Source organism: Poecilia reticulata, linkage group LG3, assembly GCF_000633615.1.
Source record: "Poecilia reticulata strain Guanapo linkage group LG3, Guppy_female_1.0+MT, whole genome shotgun sequence".
Classification (NCBI taxonomy): domain Eukaryota; kingdom Metazoa; phylum Chordata; class Actinopteri; order Cyprinodontiformes; family Poeciliidae; genus Poecilia; species Poecilia reticulata.
In genome coordinates this window covers 12,495,116-12,506,924 of record NC_024333.1, presented here as the reverse complement: position 1 = coordinate 12,506,924, position 11,809 = coordinate 12,495,116, and the positions used below count along the sequence as shown (strand labels likewise).

The window sequence follows — 11,809 nt, the reverse complement described above, 5'->3', positions numbered from 1 at the left end:
AAAAAAAAAAAAAAGTTTTTACAAAAAACCTTTTTTTAATGCCTTAAGAAAAAAAAAAAGTTCTGACACAAAGGATCATAATTCATGCATGAAAGGGTTAAGTAATAAAAATATAATGTCCCCTAAAGCATAATAATTGGTGCGAAAACGCTCAGCGCTTTCTTTGTTGAAGAGAAATTTCAGCCCAATCTTCTCTCGGAAAAGTCTAAATTCGGCCGCGGTGAATGAAGAGCCATCTCAGTCGGCTTAAGATTCAACTCTGACAAGTCCACTTTGTTCAGAGGAGGACCTGCTGATGTCCTTTTGTTAAAGGCACTGCTAAACAAGCCGAGTTTTTTTAGCCGATAGGGTAAGAAAATGAAAGTCGGATCTTTTTCTTCGAGGCTTTCAATGAGTAGCAATACAATTTAGCACAAACGCGCTTTACAGTTGTCTAAAAGTTGTTGACAACTTATTTATTTGTACATCCATCCATCCACATAATTGTTTATATTTTTTAAGTGTTGTTATATTTTGAAATATAATAGATTGTCCAGTTTGATGAAATAAAGGCTAGTTTTCAGCAAACAGGTTGTTAGACTACTTTATCTTCATAACATTTGTGTCACTTTGTGATTAACAATAAGTCTATAGCCAATAATGACAGAGATGCCTTTATGACCTGCTTCATCAACCTTTTTTGTGGGAAACATGCTGCGTGTTTCCACATGTCTGTTTCCATTCCGAAAGTATTGTGGGACCTACATTTTCCAGCTGATGCTCACTGTAGATTTGCATAAAATGCAACTGGACTTTTTGTATTTTAAAGATATTTATTCTTTCCTTCTCAAGCTCACCGACTGTAGAGTAGGTAAACTCAAGTCGCCACCAGTGTTTTGGTCTGGTACGAGAAACCTGCACAAAATTTGAAACCCAAAGAAACATTTTGATGCAACGTTTAGAGTGAAGCATTAATGACAAATGGATAAAGACACAAAGAGGAATTTTACGGCCTCTGCAAAGATAACTATCAGGTTATGTAACTAAAAATCGCTGACCGCTGCAAGGTCTTCCTCCACTGATTGGTCGGCGATCGTCCAATTGTGACCACAGCTGGCCACGTTGGCAATAAGAAGTGATTGTGCAGTGGCCTGTTGGGTAAAATACGGCCCGTTTAAAGGTGCTTCTCTCCGAACCGCAAGGTGACCAGGCGGACTGCAGTGTGGGAGACACAGGCGGTAGCTGAAGGAGATGTGGCTTTAGGAGAGAACACGAGCTACATGAAGCGTTTAGTCATAAAGAAATCTCTCGGCGCATCGGGGCGGTGAAGCCTGTTATCAGAGCGGCTCTGATGACCAGACAAAGTAGTAGCTCTTCATCTTCCTTTCACAGGAAACGCTGCACGCTCCGACAAGTTCCTATAAGATTTTTTTCCATAAAATACATGGTGGCAGAATAAAAGACATTAAGACATTAAAGTTTTACTTTGCAAATATAACCGAGTGCTGTTTGAGCTGGTTCCTGTAAAACAGACCCATCTGTCTCTGGAGCGATGAGGTTCGGGGAGTTGGTTAGGGTGAAGAGGTCTTTATATGCGTTGCGGAGTCTCGATCTAACTGTTCTCTGATGTCAAAGAAAAATGTAAATGTCTAAAATGTAGATCTTGCAATTCGACTCTTTCTCGCTAAAGAAAGAGTCAAAAATATTTATCACATAAAGGGGAAATTTAACTTTTTACTGCATTTAATCTACAGCTATATAATAAAGAAAACTTTGGTAAGAGAGCTTCCACATCATCACATGGATCTCCTGGTCAAAAGTAGTTGGTTTAAAAAGAAACAACTCTACACGTCATACCGTTCCCACAGTGAAGCATGGTGATGGCAGCATCATGCTTTGGAACAGTTTTCTCTTCACCTGGAACTGTGACCAACATGGGTGGAGCAATCTTATAGATATCAAATGTTTACTAGGAAAGGCCAGTAATTTCCAGTCAAAATGTGCCGTGCTGACAGAGTCCGACCTAAAGAGAATGAAGGCTTAAATATAAAATCAAAAGGGACATCAACAAATTATTAGTTTAGGAGCTACAAACATTTTTTTTCCTTCATTTTCTCCCTAAAAGATTTCAGTTTGTTTTAGAAATGAGTTGTACTGCTCAAATGTCACTAAGAAGTTAGAAAAAAATATCTGAAACTGTTTGTTTCTATACATCAGAGAAACCAGAGATTTGTGTAGACGTTTAAACTATTTGACTAGGCATTTATTGAACATAACTTTTTTTTTTCCCGAATTTGATTTAATTGTGTGTAGTATGGCTTTTTTTGTTTCTCTCTATATTGTAAATGTTATTTCATCTAACAGTGAAAATGTGCCTAGCATAACTTGTAAATCACTGGTATGAATAAAAAAAACAAAAAAAAAACAAAACATGATTACAATAGATTGGTTGTTTTATTTTGTTCATGAATTTTTCCCGGGAAGCAGGAAGTGCATGTTTGGCCACTGCAGATAAACTCATCATCACTTCTCTAATTGTTTACATTTCGGACCGTACCAACGCCTCCATCTGCTGCTTTATGAGGTCAGAGTACCAAAAGGCTTGGTCCATTCAGGAAACGAGACCTTTGGGGCTCTCAGGTATCCAAAGCATTGTGTTAGGGATAGTTGTTCTTTTCTGCTGTGCCAAGCGGCTCTCGCGTTACCGCGATGGGCATCAGATGGAGGAGAGGAGAATTAGACACCTGTGTGGGAGCGAACATCGTGCCTCGGAGGGGACACTGTAGACCAGTGTTGGCGTGGCAGCGATCACGCCATTAAAGTTTAAAAGCACAGACGCGGGGGAGTGATGCCAGAGAGGCAGCCAAGACGCCGCAGCTTGTTTTCTTTGTTCACACGTCTAAACAACAAAGCGGAGACAACACGAAACCCGAGTGAGAACTCAAGAAAACTGACTGAAAATATGACCTGACTTTATCTCTGACGATGACACATTTTACAGATGCTTTGCCACAGAGTGTGTGCCGTGTGTGAACGGCAGCAGGAGGAGCATCTGTGAAGACTGATGCGGACATGGTACGTTGTCTCACAAAGTAAGCCAGCGTGATCCGAGGAGGCACGCAACACCCCGGACACTCCATGAAAAATTCACATGTGCCTCAGTCGTGTTGAAAGGCACAGCGAACACGCCTGCATCATGCCTGGACAATCTATAATGAACCCGTTGATCTGTGCTGCGTTGTAATGTACGGATTTGGACAGAAACTGGTATTCTCCTTTTTTTTTTTTCTTTCTGTATGACAGAACTTAAAAATATGAATACAATCACCATTAGAATTAGGATCATGAATGTGGATCAGATGTTTCTATTTGTTTATGTTAAACATGCTCACAGCGAGTGTGATGGCCTTTAAAATTAAAAACCTAAGGTTTTAGTTCACCTTTTTCACTTTGACTGCAAACCTCAAGCAAAGATTTTCTGAAGTATTTACATCAAAATGTAGATTTAAATTATCTTATTAACCAACGACATCGTTATTTCCAGAATATCTTTAGGAAAAATAACCTTCATTCTGAAATTTGATGTTATAATGAGTAATGGAGTTATGAGTTTGATTTTTTGTTGTCTTGTGTTTTTGTGTCATACCTCATAACGCAGAAGTAAATCAGGAAAGTGATTTTAAAAGAGTACAACTGTATTTATGGTTTATCATTACGACTCTATTAGGTATTTGGGGTTCATTGATCAGTTTGCTTGGGCTTTATGGAATTGATTTATGATACATTTTGTGCAAAGAACAAAATCTCCTCTCCATACATTATCACTATTTTTTTTTCTCAGAGATTAGACGGATTAGACGATGGCATCTTTTTCTTATAGGAGAAGGGTCAAAGATACAATAGAGATGTGAAAGCAAAGAAGAGAAAACTAGGCATGATGAGCTCTATTCAGTGTGTGGATTAGAATAATTGAGACAAAATTAAACATCGAGTAAAAAGGTTTGTAAGTCACTGAAGTCCCGTTCAGACGTGCTGGGTATCATGCTGAGTTTCAAGTGCTGTTAACTTGATACTGACAATTAAATGTCACGTAACACCTTCTGTGCTTTTGGTCTTGTAGCTGCAATGTATTTGACCGTCGCTGGACTTTTATCACAAACTGGTTCGAACTGGCTTCAGGCCGACTCTGGCCCAGCTCAGCAGCGTGTTCTTCCCAACTCTAAAACTTTTATATGTAAACGATTTGAGTTGTCATTTTTCTGATGATTGCTTTTGGGAGTCGTGGATAGGATTTTTTTTAATTTTTTTTTTGCAAGGAGACAATCTGGTGTTGTCTGTGTTGCTGTCCAAAATAAAGGATCTCTGCTAGCAGCTGGCCGATACTAATGCAATTCTCCCTCTTGTCATTGAAGTCTGGAAACAAATTTCCACCCCCCCCCCCGACCACAAATCCAGCCGTGTACTCTGACCTGAGCATGAGGAACATGAACTCATTACGCTGCCATTGAGTAATTTGATTTGTCTCTTGCTCACAACACAACAATTTCCCGCAAAACAGTTTAGCAGATTTGCACAGTCTGTAATGTAATCCTGTAATTTATGTTATATATGTCTTGTTTTTCCTGGAACACGGCCTCCTTTATAGATGACAGTCCTAGTGAAGCACAGAAAGTCATAACTCACCTTGATGCAAAACAAGGAAAGGGGTGCCATGAAACATCACAACGCACAAGTAAAGTTTTCAGTATCACAAATTAAGATTTTGTTTGATACTTGAAATCATGACATATTGCTGTATCCTATTTTATTTGTGTGATATCATCACATGATGGCCTCTTTATGGGGTTCTTGAGTAACTAAATCTGAGTTGAAATAGACCATGAAGCACCGGATGTGTGACTGAGATGAAGAATATCTACAGTGTCTCGTTCCAGTGACCATTGGGTCCGAGGCGGGACACTCTGGACAGGTCACCAGACCGTCACAGGGCCATTTCAATTATCTCTCGACTCATCAAACTAATTGTAATGTCAGACAAAGATAACTTGAGTAAATACCAAATGCAGGTTTCAAATAATGAGGCTAAAATGTCCATCCAAGCAAACCTGGCTCTATGTGAAACAGGTCGTCAAATCTGAATAAACTGTGAATTAATAACTGACTGATAAAGTTGTTTTTCACAAAACCTGCAGAGGCTTGGTTACATCCAGACCTGATGAATCAAGAAGCTATTTAAATAGAACCTGTCTAATAACATGTAGAAGGCTTGAACATCTCTAAAAACAATGTAAAATACCCTGACAAAACACACAACATGTCCATCTCTGACTCGCTCAAAAAAAGAAAAGATTTTGGAGCGGCCTAGTCAAAGTTCAGACTTAAAAATACAATTAATATGCTGCTCCATTAACTTAAACATACTGGTCATACCCTAATATGACTAATTCTGTGAAGAAGAATGGGCCAGAATTCATCGTCCACTATCGTTGCCAATTACCTCAAATGCTTGAAATCTATTCATGTGTCAGCAGCATAAACAGTTACCAGGTTTCAGGGGACAAATCCAAAGATGGGGTGTGAGGGTATGAAAACCTTATTTCTACCGTGAAACAGACAAAATATGAAAAAGAAGCACTGAAAAAGACAGATTTTTTGTGCTTTCTCAAACATGGGACTGAACAATAATTCAAAGGCATACCTGACCATAAAAACCAAAACAAAATGCATCTCTATGTTTATCTCTTGATTTTCTTCTTTTAACGTTTTTTAAAGTAAGGGATGCATTTTCTATGAGATGAAGCTCTAAATAACTCGAGCCTTAGAATGAAAAAAAATGCATTCATGGTTATTGGAAACGACACTTGGATGTACAAACTCACCATGGGTCTGCGGTTTTCCACCAGGTGGATGCCAACAATTCCCAGAAACGCTCCAAAACTGAGCTGAAGGATCAAAAACAATGTTTGCGTTTGTAATTTAATACCAACCGGGTCACCTTATAACATTTCTCAAAAAAATAAATAAATAAATAAAGATTGCTTCACTCACGGTGATGCCTGGGTAATATCCAGACACGGACACGTTGTCAGCGCGAGTGGCCGAGACGAGACCGATGGTGAGGACCACCAAAGCCAACATCAGCAGAGACACGGTCACCCACAGAGCCGTCTTCCTTCTGCGGACATAGAGACCTGAAAGACAGGAAGAGTAAAGAAGGATGTCCAGATTCTGATATTAATGTGATTAAAAAGTAACTGGAGCCAAATCTCTATACTTTTGCACGATTAATCAAGTGCAACAATCAGTGAATCACATGTTTAACAGTTTGTACAGTTGAAGACTAAAATGCAACAACAACACTAGGTGCTTTGGTTGTATAAAATATCAAATTATGTTTATCAATATGCATGTCACATATGTATTTTCCATGATTTGTGCAGAAATATTTTCACTATATTTAAAATCCTTTACTGACAGCTAAATAATTTTTTGCAACCTTTATAGGAATTATTGAGCATTTCATTTCATTAAACAAACTTAGAAAAGTGACTGCTCCTTCTGTTCAGCAGAGGAACATCCTCAAGTATTTAGTTTATCCTGCTCCCTTTTTTTCATGTGAATAATTTAGAGTTTTAGCCTTTCCCAAACCTAAAGGTGCATTTGTGAACGCAACAGCAATATTAACACGAAGAAGGCTAATGATCAGTTTCACGGGAAAAAAATGAAGAAACATACTTTACAGTGTGAAGGATGCTTATTTTTAAAGTCAAGTTTACCTGCAGAGTCCAGAGTTTCTGTGGTTGTTTGCCGACTGCTCTGCTGTGTTTCGGGCTGCTGCATGTTGCTTCTGTCAGGATGAATTCAGTCTAAAATAAATAATAATAAAAAAAAACAAAAACACAGTCCAGGTGGTTCCTCTTGTGCAGTCAACTAACACTAATTTGCTTCAAAATAACGTCCTCGTCCTTCACGGAGTAACGCGACGGGTTCCTGTGTTTCCAATCCACAGAGCTGCAGGATGTTCAGACAGCTGACTCTGTGAAAGGTCCGAAGGGTTCAACTTTACTTGTAGCCTGAGAGGAAGGGAGCCGCAAGGAGGGAGGAAGGAGAAGCCAATCAGCTCACTGTGTTCACCCCATTATTGAAATATTTATCTTACATAAGTTTTATACGGCTTCAGATGGATTCCTGTGGAAATTATTTGGAAGATGCTGTGGAAAATATACAGTTCTGAGTCTAATGATGCATACAATTTGATTTTATGAGGTTTTCATGACTGTGGGAAAGAATAATTTAATTGAGTACAGCGCCCTCTACTGGAAAGCAATAAATATCTGTGACCTGCTGAAGCTGTGTTGACTGACAAACATCCCATAAGAAATACATTGAAACAATAAGAGTTTAAATAAAAGTAACCTACACTCTTATTTACAGGCCCGATAAAGATAAATACGCCTTAAAAGAAATTCTTCTTCTTATTTTTTTTGCAGCATCTCACAATGAAAATTTTAATTATAATTCATCGGCCGTCCACTGTTTCCAGTTAAATTTTTTCCAAAATCCCTGCAGTCATCCTTATCACTCCCAGAAATTTCTGTAAAAATAAATTAAACATTAGTTTTTTCAGGCAATCAGATTGTTTGGAAACTTTTAATTTGTAAGCCTTAGCAATTCATTCCTTGGGGTGTAAAAGTGATGTGACACAAATTCCCATTACTATCAAAGCCTCTCCAAAATGGGGAAAAGAAGAGAACATCCCTTCAAACAGAGGTAAATTTGTGTTGACCTTTAAAAGTATTGAATGCACGAGGACAACATAGTTACTGACCTATGCTTGTCCAGCTTTACTGTCAGAGAAATAATGAAACTTTTAATATGTGCGAAACAGTAAAATTATAATCTTATGATTAATACGCCTTCATAACAACCGTTCAATTTAAGGTTTTTATTCGCATTTTTAAGAGTGATTTCATCAATATTTAACATATTCAAATCATTATTTACATATCTAATGATCGACACATTGCTACTGTTTTTGTTTCAGCAAAAAGAGAAGATTATGGTGGAATTAAAAAAATGAATGAGTACTTTGTAAATGCATAAACTAGAATATTAAGGATTAACCTCCTGCATGATTAGCAGGAAAAAATGCTAAACTAAAATAAAGGATTTATGAAACTAACAACGACAAAAAGAAGTATTTTGTATGGATTGCAAGGGGCATAGATTAATTTAAAAACATCAAAATCACATTTGGATTAAATGCAAAATGGTGTATTTATTTGCTTAACATCTTTGTAGAATAAAACAATCTTTAAATCGTGTTAGAAACTAATGTAGTACACCGGGGAAGCAGAATAAGAATATTAAAAAGTAGGAGAAATATGTACAAGCTGTAAGTCATGCATCAGTATGAAAAATAAATACTCTGCTGTTTTACTTTTGCTTTTCATTTAGTCTCACAGCGACTGAAGAACTTCTAATTTTTTACTCCTAACTAGAACAGACACATTGAGTGTTAGAAATAAATCTGTATATTTTGAACAAAAAAAAAAAAAAGAGAGATGTTTTTAAAGAAGCCTGATAAAAGATCGAATGCCTTGGTGAACTGTTGAGCAATTTCTTACTATGGAGTAAAGTTATTAAAAATCACAATAATCCTATAAATATCTTTACATTATGCAGTTCTTGAAATACAAAACAAACAAAAAAGAATCATCGATGACATGAATTCTCCCGCTCTGCCTTCTTGCCTGTCCCTGTACAATCACTCATATAGAGAAGAGAGGTTTCATGTTGAACTCTCAGCACAGCGTGCAGGTGGAGGACTTGGGCGGCTGCTCCAGGATGGACTCACGCCGCAGGTCGTTGGGCAGGGTGCCGCCGGGGCCCCACACATTGAGCTCTCCGTAGATCCCGGTCTCTATCATCTCCTCCTGCCAGGGGATGGAGATGTTCCCTGTGGCGAACTCATCGAAAAATTCCTTGTCTACGTCTTCCAGAGCCACGCCTTTCACCGTGGAGAAGGCGCCGACGTTGTCCAGGTCCTTGGCGTACACCGTCTTGGAGTCTGGCACAAAAGGGGGAGGTAGGATTCCTGAGGGGGACAGAAGGTTAAAGAGTTTCTCTTAGATAGTTTGACGTTGGAGACATCGATGTTATAAGATTCACATCAGCAACAGGATATCTAATGTTCTAGTTTTTTTTACTTTAGTGAGCAACTCAATTAATATTTTACTCTAACAAAGGTTTAGTAAAGCTTGTACATTGAAATGTTTCAACTGATTTAGTTGAGTCTACTTTCAATAAAACCAAGGCTTTTAGAAACCTATTTGGACTTGTGGACAGTCCAAACAGAGTTGGTCAAAGCTGGGAAATGATCAGAACCTTGTACATTTTAAAACTCTTCTCTGACGGGTGGGCAGGGGATTTGTTTAAAAAAGTTTTTAAATGTAGAGCAGAAACGTCCTTTTGGTGACATTAACAGCTTGCATCTGGACATTTGTTTCTGTCACAAACTGACCTGCGTTCAGTTTCCTCCAGTTAATGTCCTGGAAGAAGGGGTGAGCCCTCAGCTCGTCACACGAGCCGTCCTTGAACCCGAACCTCTTGTCAACCTCCTTGCACAGCAGACCCTCGCAGATGGACCGGGCGCTCTCGCTGAACTTTTCCGGATAGATTACGGGATCGTTCAGAATCCGTTTCTTCACCACCTTGTTCTCCACCTGATGCGACAAAATCAAACTTCTGCTCAAACTCCAAAATCAAGAAGCTTGTTTATTTGCGCAGCCTTTCTTTTTTGTCTACCTTCTCTCCACGATTCCTGAAGGGTCCTTTAGCAGCCAGGAACTCATAGAGTGTGACTCCCAGAGTGAAATAATCCACAGAGTAGTCGTACTCTTCGCCTTTCAGAAGCTCGGGAGCCATGAAACCTGAACAGGAGAATAAGAAGTTCTCAGTGTTTAAACTGGAGCATCAATTTAGATTTGATGTAATGAATGAAATAATAAAAAACACCAAACATTTATGTTAGAATTATTTTGCTTAGTGTCTCAGTTGGCTACTGCTGTAGGAGATCTGTTGATAAAAAAATAAGCAATCTAATCTTGACTCTAATTATTTTCCTTGTAGTTTGGTTTTCTTAATTTAAGATCATGTCTCTTCAAGGCCATCATTAAGTCAAATTTTTTTTAAAAATGACACAGACACAGACGGAGGTTCTTAACCAAATCAAAATCGTGTCATTAGGTATAAAAAGAAAAGCCTGCATGATAACCAGAGCGTTATAGGATCTGTTTTTTTTTTTTTTTTAAGTTTAAGACTTCAAAATATAACCGCTGACATTAAATAAGGATTAACTGTGTTGCTCTCACACATTCAGTTGAAGTCAAAAGCCTTTGTTTAAAGAAAATGTTCTTAAGCTCACTGTGTAAATGTGTTGTCTGTACCTGGAGTTCCAGCATAGCCCTTGATTTTGAGCTGATCGTCTGCCAGCTCCACGGCGAGACCCAGATCAGAGATTCGTACGTTACCTTTGAGAAGAAAAAAAAACAGCACAGAGATGTCAAGAGCTCACTCTCTGACAAACTTTATTTGCTATAAAAATAACTATATCAACACTAGATGTAGCATGACAAAACAAAACCATCTGTTTAGCGTGTTTTTGAATCCTTGTAAATCCAAGAGAAAAAGCTTAACTTTTCCCAGAAATGCAGTTTCATACTGCTTGAACTTTTTTGATGCATTGTTTTATATACAGTTATCAGAGTAAAAGATGCTAAAACACAAATGTAAGACACAAGTTTCAGATTTTTAATTATATAAACCAAACCAAAAATTAAAGCATGATCTTTTTTCTTCTGCTGCTCAACTTTGCTTTGCTCTGTCACATAAACCATTGAAGTAACGTGACAGAATAGTTCTACAGGTAAAAAGACTTCTGTTAGGGTATAGATATTTAACAATCGTGGGCAGATTTGATTTATGAGATTTATTTGCAAGAAAGAATTTCACTTTCAACCCTTTTTGCCATGTTCACAAAGCAATGGCACTTCATTTCCTATAAGTAAATGTTTTACTTAACCAAAATCAACCCTGGGTTTTAGCCATTGGCTTAAACCTTTGAAAAATAAGGGGGGAACTAGTCTATGCTGGTGAGTTAGCTGCATTTAAAGCTTCTCCCTTTAGTCGAGTGCATGTGTTTCTGACCCTCATTGTCCAGTAGCACATTCTCTGGCTTCAGGTCTCTATAGATGATCCTCTTCTGGTGGAGGTGCTCCATGCCCTGGATAATCTGTGCCGCATAGTAACAGGCCCGTGGCTCATCAAAGCCTGGGTTGTTCTCATCCACGTTGTAGATGTGATACCTGGAAGCAAAGTTATTGATCAGAGACAAGGAGGGAGATATTGTGTAATTTGAACTTCGTGGAAGATGATATGAAACAAACAACAATAATAATTTAAAAAAGGTGTAAAAGTGTTGATAGAAGTTCTAACCTCAGGTCTCCTCCATTCATGATGGTCATGACCAGACATAACTCGATTTTTGTCTGGAAGGCATAAGCCAAGGAGACAATGAATCTGCTGTGAACTCGGGCGAGGATCCTTTTCTCCACCATCGCCCCCTAGAGGCAGAAGAAGGTAGTAGTCGTAAGTAGCTCGTCCTGAACCTTCTTCATTCACAGGCTTCTTACTAATCCCCCGTCTAGCTTTGAGGAAATATTGTAGTTGTTCCTTCTACTACATTGTCAAATTTCATGGTTTCCCTGTAAGCCACCAACTCTGCCGACTTAATCACACAGTGTGTTTGAGAGCCTTCTATATATATATA

General features: G+C 38.4%; 2 protein-coding genes across 3 annotated transcripts in view; both read right to left on the bottom strand.

The window, feature by feature from the left end:
* Positions 1 to 7,041, bottom strand: part of tmem255b (transmembrane protein 255B) — a 25,380-nt gene extending 18,339 nt beyond the window's left edge. For both annotated transcript variants that reach the window (XM_008404383.2, XM_008404384.2), the window contains exons 1-3: positions 6,756 to 7,041; positions 6,028 to 6,170; positions 5,859 to 5,921 (exon numbers count right to left, since the gene is read on the bottom strand). In XM_008404383.2, coding sequence (XP_008402605.1) covers positions 5,859 to 5,921; positions 6,028 to 6,170; positions 6,756 to 6,819 — 270 coding nt within the window. In that variant the 5' untranslated portion in view covers positions 6,820 to 7,041. The remainder of the gene's footprint in view (positions 1 to 5,858; positions 5,922 to 6,027; positions 6,171 to 6,755) is intronic.
* Positions 7,042 to 7,909: 868 nt separating this feature from the next.
* Positions 7,910 to 11,809, bottom strand: part of grk1a (G protein-coupled receptor kinase 1 a) — a 5,303-nt gene continuing 1,403 nt past the window's right edge. The window contains exons 2-7 of the mRNA XM_008404386.2: positions 11,476 to 11,603; positions 11,188 to 11,345; positions 10,428 to 10,511; positions 9,787 to 9,911; positions 9,503 to 9,704; positions 7,910 to 9,076 (exon numbers count right to left, since the gene is read on the bottom strand). Coding sequence (XP_008402608.1) covers positions 8,784 to 9,076; positions 9,503 to 9,704; positions 9,787 to 9,911; positions 10,428 to 10,511; positions 11,188 to 11,345; positions 11,476 to 11,603 — 990 coding nt within the window. The 3' untranslated portion in view covers positions 7,910 to 8,783. The remainder of the gene's footprint in view (positions 9,077 to 9,502; positions 9,705 to 9,786; positions 9,912 to 10,427; positions 10,512 to 11,187; positions 11,346 to 11,475; positions 11,604 to 11,809) is intronic.